The sequence below is a fragment of the Cajanus cajan genome, chromosome 2 (assembly GCF_000230855.2).
Source record: "Cajanus cajan strain Asha chromosome 2, NIPB_CcT2T_4, whole genome shotgun sequence".
Lineage (NCBI taxonomy): Eukaryota > Viridiplantae > Streptophyta > Magnoliopsida > Fabales > Fabaceae > Cajanus > Cajanus cajan.
The window spans coordinates 60,089,922-60,106,623 of record NC_138518.1 but is presented as its reverse complement, the minus strand read 5'-3'; the positions used below and the strand labels follow the sequence as shown (position 1 = coordinate 60,106,623).

General features: G+C 37.3%; 2 protein-coding genes across 2 annotated transcripts; both read right to left on the bottom strand.

Moving 5' to 3' along the window:
- Nucleotides 1-533: 533 nt before the first annotated feature.
- Nucleotides 534-1,001, bottom strand: LOC145955100 (uncharacterized). The gene has a single exon (XM_083069800.1). It carries the CDS (start codon nt 999-1,001, stop codon nt 534-536), a length of 468 nt encoding a protein of 155 aa, XP_082925926.1.
- A 14,781-nt stretch (nt 1,002-15,782) lies between these two features.
- Nucleotides 15,783-16,346, bottom strand: LOC109788844 (uncharacterized). Its single transcript, XM_083069799.1, has 2 exons — nt 16,257-16,346; nt 15,783-16,196 (listed from the first exon to the last, which is right to left on the bottom strand). The coding sequence occupies exons 1-2, from the start codon at nt 16,344-16,346 to the stop codon at nt 15,783-15,785; spliced, it is 504 nt and encodes a 167-aa protein (XP_082925925.1).
- Between the last annotated feature and the right edge of the window lie 356 nt (nt 16,347-16,702).

Below are 16,702 nucleotides of genomic sequence, written 5' to 3'. Positions count from 1 at the left end.
TTCGTACTCGACCCCGGATTTACGTGTTTGAGGTTCGTGCTCGACCTCACTTTGAAATAAAATGACATAATTAAGGTTCGAATTCGACCTTTAACTGAGGATATCGAGGTTCGTACTCGACCCCAGATTTACGTGTTTGAGGTTCGTGCTCGACCTTACTTTGAAATAAACGGCATAATTAAGGTTCGAATTCGACCTTTAATTGAGGATATCGAGGTTCGTACTCGACCCCAGATTTACGTGTTTGAGGTTCGTGCTCGACCTCACTTTAAAATAAACGACATAATTAAGGTTCGAATTCGACCTTTAATTGAGAATACCGAGGTTCGTACTCAACCTCGGATTGACGCGAAAGAGGCTAGTTTAACTTCGAGTTTTACAAAAGCAATGGGTAAGGAAATGGATTGAGCAAAACTTATAATTTTATTGATTTGTTCTTGTGTGCCTCATTAAAAACCCTCTCGGTCAGGGATTGAGGCGGGAAAAGAGTGCACATCTTGTTCGTACATTAAAGAAGGACGGGATCTAGTGGGTTACGGCGGGGAATCCCTCTTGCTCTCCTTGCTGGACGAGGAAATCCTCAGACTTTCGGCATAGCATTGCCAAGCTGTCTTCTGATTTGCTTTAACGGAGATGATCTTGCCGTCGTTCCCTGGGAATTTCATGGTAAGGTGCGGAGTGGATACCACCGTGCCGAGATGATTCAGGGTCGGCCTCCCGATGATGATGTTGTAGGAGGTGTTAGCTTCCACTAGGAGGTATCGAACCATGATCCTCCTTGCATCTGGGGGCACTCCGAAGGTTGTCAGCAGGTCCACGTATCCGCGGGTGTGAACTCGTTCGCCTGCAAAGCCGACTAGGGGCTCTGTGTGTGGTTGGATGAGAGAATGAGGGACGTCTAGCCTGAGAAACGTTGACCAGTACAGGACGTCGGCCGAGCTTCCTTGGTCGATGAGTGTCTTTTGTACTTCCCAGTTGGCGACCTCCACTACGATGACCATGGGATCATCTTGGCTAGGGCTAATGCTTGCGTAGTCCTCGTCGGAAAAAGAGATCGGCGACGAGCTGCTGTGCGGGATCGAAGCGGTAGAGTGGGCGCAGTTGATACTTCAAAGGTGCCTTTTCCGGGCTGAGCTGCTGGCGCCTCCTACAGCGAAGCCGCCCACAATTGTGTTGATTACTCCCCGCAAGGGGGCCGATTCCGTCTCTTGAGTTATTTCGGCCTGAACTGTGCCACTAGCATGTTGCTGGGACCCTGTGGGTAGGTCCGCGCGAGCTCCTGGCCCGCGGCCTCTCCCTCGTCCCCGGCCTCCAGAGCCACCTCAGTGACTTTGCTATCGTTGGACGTACTGGCCAAGGTGGCCTGCCTGGATGAGTTCTTCGATGCGATCCCGGAGCGTGCGACATTCCTCCGTGGTGTGGCCATAGTTCCTATGGTATCGACAGTGCTTGGACTTGTCGGCGCTGTTGGGCGTGTGGCCGGGTGGCGGAAGGGCTAGTAGGTTATTGTTGTTGGCTTCCTCCAGGATGTGGACTCTTGGAGCGTTCAGAGGAGTGTAGAAATCGTACCTCCCGCCTCTGTTTGCTCTGGCTGACTTCTTGAATTGGCTGTCATTATTGAATTTCATCTTGTCTTTGTGACCCTGTTCTGGTTTCATGGGGTCTTTTCCGTGAACCTGGTCACGGAAGGCCGCGTGCTCTTCCATCTGGATGTAGCCGGCGGCGCGGGGCGCGCAGTTCGTCCATGTCGCGGGGGGCGTCACGGCATAGGCTGTCAACGAATGAACCGGGTTTGAGTGCCATGAGCATGGCGTGCAGGGCGACCTCAGGGTTCAAGTTCCGGATTCTCACCGAGATGCTGGAGAAGCGTTCCATGAAAGCTCGCAGAGGTTCGTTGTCATTCTGCCTGAGGTTGGCCAAGGCGGCTGAGGTTGTATGGTGAGGTCGGCTGGTGGCGTACTGTGCCATGAATCGCCGTACCAGGGTGCCAAAACTGTCGATGGATCTGGCGGGTAGTTGGGTGTACCAGTGAAGCGCAGGTCCCTTGAGCGAGGTCAGAAAAACCCTACACAATATAGCGTCACTGTTAGTGTAGAGGTTTACCTGGGTTGTATATGAGTCGATGTGCTCATCGGGGTCCGTTGTGCCATCGTAGTGGTCGAGGTGGAGGGGCTTCCACCCGCGGGGCAATGGGGTCTCCATGATGCCGTCCACTAAAGGATGACGGCAGAAAGGTTCTTGGCCCTCGGAGACATGAGTGGGGGCTCTGCTGGTACTCTGCCCTGATTTGTGCGTCGATGCGCGAGATCGGTGCGTGGCAGGCCGTGAAGTTGGTGCCTTGGTCGTCGCCCGGGATTGGGAGGCTGAATGTGCCTCTTCCTCATGAGTGTCGCTCTCGTGCGGAGGTTGTTCGGAGTGGTGTCGAGGGAGCTGGGCGCGAATGCGCTCATTCTCGGCACGTAATGCTGCGAGGTCTGCTTCATTAGCGGTCTGCATCGCTGCAAGGTTATTTTCGTGCTGGGTGCGCATGTTTTGAAGGTCGGCGTCGTGTTGCTGTCGCATCTGCTCAACTTGGTCGATCAGCCACCTTAGGGTTGCAGCGTCGCTGTTCATGGTGATTGAGTGGCTTGCGTCGTCTGTCGCTCGTCTGATATGGCTTCTAGTAGAAACCATGCAGGTGGCCGATAAGAGCTGTCTTGATCGGCCCCACGGTGGGCGCCAAATGTTCTTACCGGAATTTGGTCGTAGAGGTGACCCGTCCAGTAAGATCGGTGAGCCTCCTTTGCCTGATGTATTGGTGCTCCAAGATGGGGGAGGTACCTGCAAAAGAGACTCCGATGCCAAAGTTAGGGTTTGTATGAATAATAGTCTCATATATATAATGCACGTACCTTGAAGTGATCTAGGTCTGCCTTGGGCTTTGGGCTTGAGGTGAGATGTATCGTGATATAGTGTAATGTGATATAATATGATATAGTTGAAGGGCGGATCTGGTTTGGGGCGAGATCCTCGGAATTAGGTGTGATTTGCTTAAATACCGGGCTGACGTCGTCTAGCTCGCGCTTGAGGTTGTCTCGCTTTGCCAATCCGGGCTGGGAGCCCGGATTCGAGGTACGGATAGTACAGTTTATTTATTGATTGATGATATTACATTTGTATTAAAATATGAAATAATTTGTATCTATTATGAAATATTTAAATTTTTATTAATAAATAAATAAATTTAGTTATATTGATTTGATTGACTTATCCCAATCTAACTTGTTCATGATTGAGTTAAGATAAATTGGATTAAAAAAATACACAAATTCAATTCAACCCAATTTCTCATCCTTAATCAAATTTGAAATTTTATATGATGTGTTATTAATGTTTCTTTCTCTCATGAAATAAAGTTTTAAATTTTGTTAGCGATACATTCGGTTAAATACTTTTTGTGAAAATACTTCATAATCTGTGGTATAAATTGAACACACAAAAATTATAATATGGTGTATAAATGATATAAATCGGACCAATTAGGTGCACTTCTACCGGCAGTTTAAATATATCATTGACGATTTATTTAATAAAATATTTACTTTATTGAAAGTGTCACTACAATAAAATGAACTTTTAGTAATATTTAATATGATTTTTAATGGCAATAAAAATTGTTGCAAAATATTTTATCTACATTTTCATATTAGCCACATTATATGTAGCTGCAGTGGTTCCTATACTTAGTGGAATCACACTAATAAATTAATGAACTAAGAAAAGATATTAAAACTGGATAACTCATACATACAGGTGTATATATATATATATATATATATATATATATATATATATATATATATATATATATATAATAACTAAGTTTCTATGAACAAAACATAATCCCATATATGTACAGTCATCCCAAAAATAATATCACCCTAGTGCCGATCAAGCACAGACATTACAGTCACCTAAAATGGTAACTTTAATACAAGGATAAAACTCCACTTCTCGCAGTGGTCACCTTAACTCCAAGCTAGCCCTGATCTGCTCTCATACAATGTATGATCATCGCAATCCATCCACATGGAAACAAAAGGGTAAGCTAGAGTTCAATAAACAACCATACAAGTCTAGAACAATAATCTATACTACTTAATCATTCAACTATCAATCATGAAGTCAAACACCATACACTTCATCATAATAGTAATCATACAATAAAATGCAACTCATGACAGATACAATGCATATCAATCATCTAATGCATCGTCACGCATTCACCTAGGAGATCTCCCTAACAGCAGAGCAGTATAAGTGACATCTCAATCCTACCGAAACCACCTGATCGAAGCTGTATCTGGTCAAATAAAATAATTAAATGCAGTACTAGGAAGTTGTCCTAGGTCGTCTCCCAAGGACCATTTTTCTCTGTCAAAGGCTTAAACACGAAGTGGGGGGGGGGTTTGGTTCAGATTTTTCAATTTATAACACAATAAAAGTAGATAACACAACAAGTAAAATAGATTGGCTCCTTGTTCAGATTGTAACTCTCTTATCCTTGGTTCACAATGAGATTACTCTGTTAACCACTTAATCATTGTTCCATACGAGTTAACCAACTAAGCGAAGATTAACTCAAGATTTCCCTACACGAATTAAGCAAACGTATACAACATCAACCTCTTCACAGATTAAGCAACGGTGGCATTGAGGACAACCCATTAAGCACGGACACATTGATACAGAGGTTAAATGAAAAATGACCAAGTAGAACAGAGATATACAAACATACCCAACCTCAAACAAAGATTACAATCCATAACAAGAAGCCAACCCCAAGGATTTTAGCCTTCCATTAAAACAAAATTGGATATAGAAACAAAAATGCAAGGAGAGGAGAGCAAAAAGAAAATGGATAATTTGTATTCTTCAATGCAAGGGTTCAAATACAAAACATAAACTGCAGATAAGAGGAGAGGAGAGCAAAACGTAAACTGCAGATACAAGAACAAAGAGCCAAAAAGAGAAAAACATAAAAACAAAGAGAAGGAAGGTGTCCCCAATGTGGTCACATCAGATGGGGGCTGCATGGTGCCTACCCTAGGACACTAAAATCCCTAGAAGAGTCAAAATGGGCCCCCAAGTCAGGTTTGACCCGAAAATACATAAAATAAACGAAAAATAAAATAAAACAAAATGCTGATGTGGGGCCGATGTGGTGCTAACGTGGCATTTATCTCTTGAAGTCCAAAAATAATATCTAAGCCCAAAAATGCTTTACAATTAACCTGAAAATAATTAATAGACAAAAATTATACCAAGTGAATTAGAATTAATTAAAATTCGAATTACTGGTGCAATGAAGCCCAAACAGCGAAACTGTACAATTAATAAGTGATTAAGCCCAAATCAACAATTAAAATAAGTACAGAAAGATAAATAAATAGGGGAAAATAATGACTCATCACCACCCCAACCGTTTTCACGTACAATGCGCCTGCTCGGTCATAGCTAAATCATGATCAATATCATATATCATATATTACCCATGGCCAATCCACCATCATGATCAATATCATCCTCATATGAACGTACACACATGTTAGATCATATTTAAACATTCATACATATCATTACCAAGCATACATATGAATCATACACCACCATATCTCATATATCATACATACATGATCAAATCTTTAACTTTAAACATGCATAAGCATCATTTTCAACCAATATTTCTAAACATATTTATGCCCGACACAGCCAGCTTGCGGCCGGCCTAACATCCAACCCGAGAGCTCTAAGGCTCATTCACGCCTGGCGCAATCAACTTATGCTTGACGCCATTCAAATAGAGACTCACAGGAGTCTCCACGCCCGGTGCGCCTTTCCTACGCTAGGTGCCAAATCAAACAGAGACCTCCAAGGGTCTCCACGCCCGGCACACCCACCCTACGCCCAGTGCCATAACAGTAAAACACCATCCAAAACACTATCTGATATTGCGCCCGGCGTGGTTCTCTTCACGCCGGGCATGAACTCATCCAGAGACTCCCACTTGCAATCGCGCCCGGGGTGACTAACCTCGCGCCCAGCGTGATCAAGAAATGGTTACTCCGATGAATGCACGCCTAGCGCCAAGAACATGTGCCCGACGCAAATTCATGCAGCAACCTCCCAAAACTTAAAAAATTCCTTCAAAACCTGAAAATCAAAAGATTTTCACCACATGCAATCCATGCAATATAATACTTAGACTCCATACAACTAGGAAACATTCTCAAATTCAACATATACCCACCCGATGCATCAAAATCACCAAAACCCCCCATTTTTCCCAAAACTCTAAAAAATGAGCAATTTCTCCAATCTAACCATGGATTCTCAAAATTCATGCATCAATTGTGTTCCTAAACTCACATTCAACTAAACAACATACATTCTAGCTTTCCTCACCTGAAAATTGGCTCAAAACAGCTAAGAATTGAGAAGAAGAAAATTCTCCCTCAAAGCTCGTCCCGCAAACTTCAACCCACCAAAAACAAGCTTCCTAACCTGAATCCCAAGAAAAGTTAGAAGGGATTAGTGATCTAGAGAAGAAGAAGAATCAAACAGAGAAATTTGGGAGAGAAAGGAGCTCATGGCCTCAGAGTCCTTCTCTCTAAAACTTCTCTCTAGATTTCTTTGAGAATGAGCTTATGAGGCTCTATTTTCAGAGAAAGCCTTATGTACTCTTCTCTCTAGCCTCAACTAAACCTCTGAATCAACTTACTACGTTACAATATTTAACGGTAATTATTCTGTATGTTGATAAATACCCTTATAATGGTCGAAAAAAATGTACAAGTTTTTGTGACATTTTTTTACAAGGATTTAATATTTTTTTACTATTGTCACTAAAAGTTTAAGATTTTTTGCTATTGTCACTAAAAGTTTAAGAAATGATTCGTAATACTCTTTAATTACCTTTTCATCAATTGAACTATTGGAATATAATTATATTTTAATGAAATTGAACAATAATAAATTGATAATTAAACTATTTTTATTTTCATAAATTTCAATATATATATATATATATATCATGTTAATTTAGAATAAATTGGATTTAAGGTAATGGGAAAGAATAAATAATTTGATTTCTTTATTTAGTTTGTTATGAAGAACCATGTACCAAAAAAGATTATGCATTAAATTAGTAAATATGAATATATACATGTTAATTAGTAATTTAATATGCACACTTTTTAATTGAAACTGAAAATTAAAATTTCAAGTAGATTATGCTTAAAAAATTATTTTATTATTTTATATTAAATAATTTATTATTTATTAATATCATCCATTTGAAAATAATTTTATTTATTTAATTAATTAATAGCCTTAAAAATTAAATTATAGAGGTGGATTTTGTACTGTAATATTATTCTCCATTATTTGGTCTCTTCTTCATCAATTGAACTATTGAAATTTATGAAAACAAGAATAGTTTAATTATATATCATGTTAATTTAAAATAAACTAGATTCAAGGTAATGGAAACTGTAAAGACCCGTCAGGTCTCACACTGTCTATAGCATCCAAATACAAGTATAAAAATAAAATCTCACTACTAAACAATTATATATATATTGAGGATACACAACTAAAAAAAATCTCATACTATATATAACTAAAAGTAGGGAAATAATATCCTATACAACAACTAGGTAGTCAAAAGCTACCAATCAACTAAATACAATGTCAGCCCTCCTCCTGAGTCCCAACGAAAAAAAAGCTCACCTAGTCTAGCAAAGTACTTACTCCTGATCTGCTCGCATACCAAGGTATGGTCATCACAGTCCCAACCACATAGGGAAAACATGCTAGGGTAAGCTCACAACAATAAACATAAAAAATAGCATCAACATATAATAAACAACAATATAATTCTACCTTCAACTTACAACTTAAAACAACACAACATCTACAACAATAGATATACAATATCATCTACTAGCAACAACATTTTCAACACATCACACTTTATTCAAATTGGCCACTTGTAATCGGTATAGCTCGACCTGACCCTTATACCGTGGTCACTTCATACATGTGTGCCTCGACCTTGCCCACACACGAGACCAACCAAGTTCTAGAGGAGAGAAACACATCATCCACTCCAAGGGACAACTTTCCAAGGAGGTTTTTCAAACAAATTGGGCTCTCAGAGCACCACAACTATCTCAATTTTCATAATGGGATGAGCAACTTTAAAAAACTTCTCCTCTAGTCCTAGTGATCAACAAATCATCACAACACAATCACATAGCTCAACTATCAACTCATTCATACAACATTATAAACAACTTCAATGCAACAACCCATGCAACATCAACTAATGCGCCGTCACGCATATACAACTAGGAGATCTCCAACAACTGAGGTTGAGCAGTCTAGGTGGCATAAACCCTATCGAATCAAACGTTTGACCTATCTTAACCAGATCAGGTATAGAACATCATTAGGAACTCCGAAGAGAACCAGGTATAGACAATAATAGGTGATTTCTTAGGTGTGCCACTTAGACTCGGAGGTCCAGTACTACTGTTAGGACAGAAGGGTTTGGGTATGAGCCTACCACGGCCTTGGCTAGCATCACCAATCCAAATATGGAGTTAGCCCACCCACTGTCCTCCAAGTACCATGCACCCTTCAGTACCTAGTCAAAGACTACATCTCTAACTAGATACCTTACTCAAATTGATCATTCAACCATGACATGGATCGACTACTTCTATGTCGCCTACACAGTACTAAGGGATTCAACTTTAAAACAACTTTCAACTTAATTATCTCCTTAGTACTATGTATCTCAACATAGGACATATATCTTCACCATATGTCCCCAACTTTTCAACTTTACTACAATAAGCAGCTTTACAAATTTACAACAATAGGCAACTTTTTACAAGTTTACAACTATAGACATCATAACAACTTCACAACTATAAGCATCATAACAACTTTACAACTATAGGGCATGATAATAACTTCAGCAACTTTAAGGCAACTTTCAACTTTACAGCTATAGGCATCTTTATGCTACTTAATTAAACAACAAGAGCAACTATAGTCGACATAAAATCAACTTTACAACAATGAACTACTTCAACTCATACATCTCAACTTATTAATAATTCAACAATAAATAACATAAAAATAACTTAGTTTCACGAAATACACAACATATAGCAACTTTTACAACATATCACATATTATCAACACACAACATATAAACAACTTAAGTCAACAATTACCCAACTCATCTTCATCAGGCAACTTAGCAACTTAACCACGTTATAAACAACTTCTAAAACACAAGAATAGCTACATGCAACCACTAATTTAAATCAATCATCTCTTTTTCTTTCAAACAACAAAACCCAACTTTTTAACTCAATCCGCACCAAATAAGTCAACCATTTTATGAAGCTTACCTAACCTGAAGATTGGCTCTAAAAGCCAAGAATCTGAGAGGAAGAAGAAGAAAAAGAAGAAATATCTGAGCTCAACTCTTGAACTTCAATCCTCCCAAAAATAAGCTTTCTAGTATGAAATTCAAGGAAGATAGGAGAATTAGTGACCTAGAGGAGAAGAAGAGTTATACAGAGAAAGTTGAGAGAGAAACGAGCTCACTGACCTAGAGTCCTTTTTTCTAGAACCTCTCTCTAAAACCTCTCCTCCTCATCTGCACATAGGTCCTATTTGTAGAAGTCTAGGAGTGGCCAGAATGGCCCGTTTCGAATCCAGAAAGGCCCGTTCTAGACTCTTTCATCATGTGTAAAATTCAAATGCAGAACGGCCCATTCTGAAACCAGAACGGCCCATTCTGGCACGTCTAGAACGGCCCGTTCCTAAACCAGAACGGCCCGTTCTGGAGTTAAATTTAACTCACAACAACCACGTTTGGAATGACCCGTTTCAGTCTAGGATTTATAAGCTTATTTAGTAGTATGGAACGGCCCGTTCCAGTTTGGGGACGACCCATTCTAGGCTACTAAATCACCCTTCTTTTAGTAAATTGGAATGGCCCGTTCCAATTTTGGAACACCCCGTTCCAGTCTACCAACTACGTTACAAAAACAATAAGTAATTTGACTTCTGAATTATTTAGTTTGTTATGAAGAACCATGTACCAAAAAGGATGATGCATTAAATTAGTAAATACGAATATATACATGTTAATTAGTAATTTAACATGCAAAATTTTTAATTGAAACTGAAAATTAAAATTTCAAGTAGATTATGCTTAAAAAACATTTTATTATTTTATATTAAATAATTGATTATTTATTAATATCATCCATTTATAAATAATTTTATTTATTTAATTAATTAATAGTCTTAAAAATTAAAATATAGAGGTGGACTTTTGTACTATAATATTATTCTCCATTATTTGGTCTCCTAATATTTATTTTGTTGAATATATGAATCTTTCATGTCCCTTTCTTTTAATACTAAAATTTTTAAAAAAATTCTTATATACTTTAAAACTTATCTTAAAGAATCTCAATATTATTATTCACTAATTATTATTTTTATATTCAAACAAGGAGCCTAAATCACAACCAATTTCTTCCTCGGATCAAGAACTCTTTGTAAGTATAAACAAACAACTACCCAAAAAGTCAAAAGATGAATCATCATCAAATAAAAAAGGCTCATTCATAGAGAAAGACATCTATACAAATTGTTGACAATTCCTCAAATGGAGAGCCAATTCTAATTCAAAGTTTAAAGAAATCAAACCAAAGAAAAAACAATTCAATAACCTAACACCAAAAAAGAAAATTACCAAATATCCATTTGAATAGTGACCTGTATTCATTTTAATATCATTTTTGTTTCATTGGTAGATTCTTATTTTGTAATGAATTTTTGGCTTCAATAATAAATTCTTATCTTTATCTACATTCATCTCAATTTCACTCTTAAAAACTAATTTTACGTAATGTTTATTTTTGTACATAATGTCAATATTTATTTTTAATAATTTTTGAATGTAGAAGTCACTACAAAAAAAACACTCATTAGCGATGGACTTTTTTCCATGGATAAATATCCGTCTGAAAAATGACATTATTGACGGATTTTTCTGACAGATATGTCTCTGTCTGAAACATAAACGATTCAGACGGATATTACCACGAATTTTTTCCATCTGAAATTTCATATGGATATTACCCACGGATTTTTTCCGTGAAAAAATTATGATGTTTCAGATATATATTTCCCACGGATTATCTATCTAAAACGTTGCTTGTAGAAAATGCAAAAAAATCTGTCGGTAACTTTAAACATTTAATGATAAAAAACTAACAAATTAAATTCTTAAATACTTAACTAATTTTCTCATGCTAATTAATTTACCATACCAACTATTATATATATAAAGTTTATAATTAAATGATAGTATAAAATAATAATTTACTATCAATATATTTTAATATTATATAGTTAATTTTATTTAAAATGAGAAGTATATAATTAGTGAAATGATATTGATGCATGATAGTCTAAAATTAAAAGATAATTTCTTAACATTTATAATAATTTTACCATTTTTGAACTATATTGTTTAGATAAAACAAGACTATTATTTAATACAATTTTAAAATAATTTTTTTTAAAATATTGTCAACAATACCCACGGAATTACCGACGTTATTACCAACGGATGTACCTGTGGGTAATTATTTTTTATTAATAATTTATTTTAAAAATAATAAAATTAATTCATAAGTAATTATGGTAAATAAAAATTAAATTAGATAATTACGCACAGATGTTTCTGTGGCTAATTACTGACAAATTTATCCGTGGGTAATTATCGACAGAAAAATTCATGGGTAATTACCGACAAAAAAATTACTACTAGAAAAATGAAAATTAGAGACAGAAATAATCCGTCACAAAATTAAAGAAAATCCGTCACAAAATTATTAGTGACGGAATTTGTGACGGATTTTGGGTCGTCACAAAAAATGGCGTCACAAAATATTTAATGACGGAAAAATTCAGTCTGTCACAATTAGTGACGAAAATATGCCGTCACTAACTAATAAATTTTCCATCACAAATTACTTAAATAAATGTTAATACTTGAGTAAAATTCTATCGCAATTTGTGACTGCCTAAGAAGTCGTCGCAATTTGTGAGGGAACTCATTCGTCACAAACTGTGAGGGATTCAAAATCCGTCACAAATTGTGAGGGATTTAAAATCCGTCACAAAATCTTAATTTTTTATTTTTACGAATTTTTAAATAAAAAATAATTAAATTATTCCAGATTTATTAATTAGACATTATATATTACTTTCACTTTTTTTTTCTAATCTACAAGTATTAAATATTAATTTTCAGATAACTGGCAGTTGTAAGATTTGAACCCCTTACCTTCTACTCATTCTAACCTTAACACTCCTTCTCCAACCATCTGAGCTACCTTATCAATTTAGTACTTATTTAACAATATATATATAAATATGAAAGAATATCAATTTTTATCACAATAATATCAAACATCATTAAATGTGACACCCTTACTACCCCAACACATAAATTATAATAATAAAATTAATGAATAAATTTTTCTTTTCAACGATGGTAAAAGGGTTCACATAAAAATCTTCACAATTGTTCTTCAATATCCAAAATGATTAAAAATAAAACTTGGAAAGTAAAGCTTAAGAGTTTACAAATTGTTTTCAAATTAATATTACAATACCAAATCCATATAGATATTTTGTCCTAGAATTCCTCTGCCCCGATGTCACAATATCATAACATTTCCCCATAATATAACTGTTGGCATTCTAGATGCCACTTGCAGTTGGATCTTCTTCACCTAAAATATCCACAATTTATACGGTGAGAAGAAAACATCTATATGCAAAGCACATACAAACACACCACAATGTAATCTCATCATAACTCATTACTTAATAAAATATTTATATATCATAATTTATCAATCATTCATCATCTTCACATCTTCAATTCACAATTACATCAATCCATCACAATCAACATAAATCTTACAATTAACATTATCAACTTCACATTCATAATTCACACTAATCACACTATGTCAAGGTCACGCTACCCTTTTTCCAGCCTAGGGCCGTGCTCACCCCTGACATAACACTGTGCCAAGGTCACGCTACCCTTTTTAGTAGCCTAGGGCCGTGCTCACCCCTGACATAACACTGTACCAAGGTCACGCTACCCCATTTTAACAACTTAGGGCCGTGCTCACCCTTGGTCATCAGTACCACAATCACATGAGGGAAATGAGGGGCCTTTTTATAGGCTTTTTTGCTCACCTACCCGGAACGGCCCGTACTCAAAGCAGAACGGCCCGTTCCGGAACCTTCAAATATGAGCAAATTCTTCCACTAGAACGGCTCGTTCCAACTAAAATTTTTTAGGCATTTTTCTTTTTCCGGAATGGCCTGTTTCACTTTTGGGAACGGCCCGTTCTAGAACAATAAAAATGGGAAAATTTCTTAATTTGGAACGACCCGTTCTTAAATCAAAATGGCTCGTTCTCGTAGTCTGGAATGGCCCGTTCCAACTTTGGAACGGCCCGTTATGGGCTATTTTTTTTTTCCAGGATGTTACAATTCTCCCCTCCTTTATGAAATTTCACCCCCGAAATTTTACAATGGTAGACTCCTCGCTTCTTACTTCTAATTATCATGCAACCTTATCACCATACGTACTGATGTACAACTCTACCAATTCACCAAGGAATGTAAATTATTAACAAGGGTAAAACAAATAAAGTTGGCGAGTCTATCCACTATAACCCAAATAAAATCAATCTCTTAAGCATCTCATACAAACCTATAATTTAGGTCCATCCACTAACCATCTCACTTCCAAAATGGGACGTCTAAGTGCTACAAAATCCCTAAAGACTTCTAGAATACTAACACGAGTATACAATTTCTCTACTCCTCTTTTCAGCTTAGGTCACTACACTTGCGCTGCGCCACTCTGATACATCCTAGTAGCTCCTAAATAAATGTCAAGAGTACTCTTATGTCCTTTCTCTAAAGTCATCTTTCTTAATTCAAGGTTACTAAGCACCCAAGTTTGTTCTTGCACCTCAAAACAACGTCTATTTCTACTCATAAATGGTTATCCATACTTCTACCAATCTTCTCCACTTGGTTCCCTAAGAAAGGATCTGACTCCTAGGCTTCTCTAATCTCATCCATTAATTCACTAGTCACTTTCAACATAATCAATTCAATGCTCCTAAGGATAATCTCAAACACCAAGCATAAGTCTTTAAATTCTTCAATCAAATCCAACCCTTAAATTATCAAAAATGATATATCAGAGGTCATCATAATCAAGATTTGCCACAATATTAGTTTTACTTCTATAATCATTTCTAAAGATCAAGCACCTAACCGTAAGTACACTCGGTATTCATATCAGATCTCTAATTTCACCACTCCATCTACACCCAAGTCATACTTTTATTCATCACCTTATCCTATAGCCTTATATCTTGTCACTAAAATGAATCAACTAATTATACTTCTCCAATTTCCTTCAACAATCCATTCGTTACTCAAGTCATACTTAGTTTCACACTACTAGGAGTAATGTCACAAGTCAAACTCAAATCCCTAATTTGAGTCCAAAGATCCATCTCTCTAATCATAAAGGAAGATAAATATAAAGGTTTCCTACTCAAAACATCGGTTACCACAATGGCTTTACTCAATTAACAACTAAGTTTGAAATATTAGTCCTCTAGAAATTTAAACTATCTCTTTTGTCTCATAATTTAACTCCTTCAGTCAACAAATAATTAAGGCTCTAACGATCAATAAATACCTCAAGCTTAGAATTATATAGGTAGTGTCAACCGTTAACTTAAAATCATAAGTAAGGTAATTCCTATGATGAGTTTTCAATTGCCTAGAATCACAAGCCACTACCTTTCCTTCTTGCATTAACATTCCACTCAAACCTATTTTAGAAGCATCACAATAAATCACAAAAGTCTTACTAAGGTCAGACAATACTAAAACAGGTGTACTAGTCAACTTTTCCTCAAGGGCCCGGAAACTATCCTTGCATTTACTATCCCATACAAACACAAATTCTTTCCTAGTCAAACTTGTCAAGGGCAATGCTAACTTGGAGAATCCCTCTATGAATTTTCTATAGTATCCAGCCAATCCAAGGAAGCTCCTAATCTCACTAGCTGACTTAGAGGCAAACAAATTAAGTCAACCATGAATTCTCTACCATCAATAGTCAAAGGACACTTTGGACAGACATCAGAAGTGATCACTGAACCACTAGTAGGTGTCTCTACTATTAGTTCAAAAGACAAGGGAGAAACAGGTAATTTAGACACACACGTATGTGATATAAAAGAGTGAGTCGCACCAGAGTCATATAAAACGATTAGAGGGGTTCCATTGATGAAACACATACCCTGGATTAAACCTTCGAATTGATTAGCTTCAGCACCACTCAAGGCAAATACTCTTCCTGAGGCTCTAGATTTGCTAGCGTTCCCTCCAACCTCTGTTGTTCTTTTCTTATTCTTGGGGCACTCCCAAGCTTTGTGTCCCTTATCGTGACAGTTGTAACATGTTATCACTCTTGGTACCCAACACTCATATGCCTTATGACCTGGCTTCCCACAGTTGAAGCAATTATCATGTGGAATAGAACCCTCACTCCCCCTTCTAGATATTTGGCTAGCCATTGGAGATTAACTCTTTGGTTGCACAGAATCTTGATTATTCACCTTAAAACTTGAATCCCCAGTAGACTTGGTGTAAGGTTTACTCTTGCCCGAAGCACTAGAACCTGTAGCACGCATAGGATCTCCAACTCCCTTGTAAAATATAGCACATGCATGGTTGTCACGATCGTAGATTCTACTCTTGTTGACAAGCGTCGGGTAGTGATAAATCTCTTGATAATTGATGGCTGTCTTTATCTCAGGATGAAGGCCATTCACGAACTTAATACACTTAGCCCTTTCACCACCCTCACCATGGTAATGAGTACAATAGTGAACCAAAGCATCAAATTTTGCAGCATACTCTGCCACTGTATCATTCCCTTGCTTCAGCTCAAGAAATTCAACTTCCTTCTGACTCCTCACATCATCCGGGAAATACTTCTCAAGGAAGACCCTCTTGAAGTTGTCCCAATTCAATTGCATTCCTCCATCAATCACCCTTTGAAGTGCTCCCTCCCACCAAAAATGGGCATCAGCAGTTAACATGAAGGTAGCCAACCTCACCCTCTGAGTGAAAGGACACTCCATGGCATTGAAAATCTTCTAGATCTCCATTAGCCAATTAATCGCAACATCTGAGTCATATCCTCCTTTGAAAGTAGGTGGACTATTTCGTTGAAATTGCTCCAACCAGTTAGGAGCAACTTCAACCCTATTGTTACTCACAGCTTGTGCTAATGCTTGAAGAGCATCAGCAATCGCACGATCATTTCTACCAGCCATAATCTAAGAAAAGAGTACACACAATCAAATAAACAACAGACATAATCAATCATCATGCTAGCATAAATTTCACAACTAATTCATTTCAATCATTCAACTATCACACAAGCACAGTAGACTCATAACTCACGGTCGATTAGATCGATCTGCTCTGATACCAC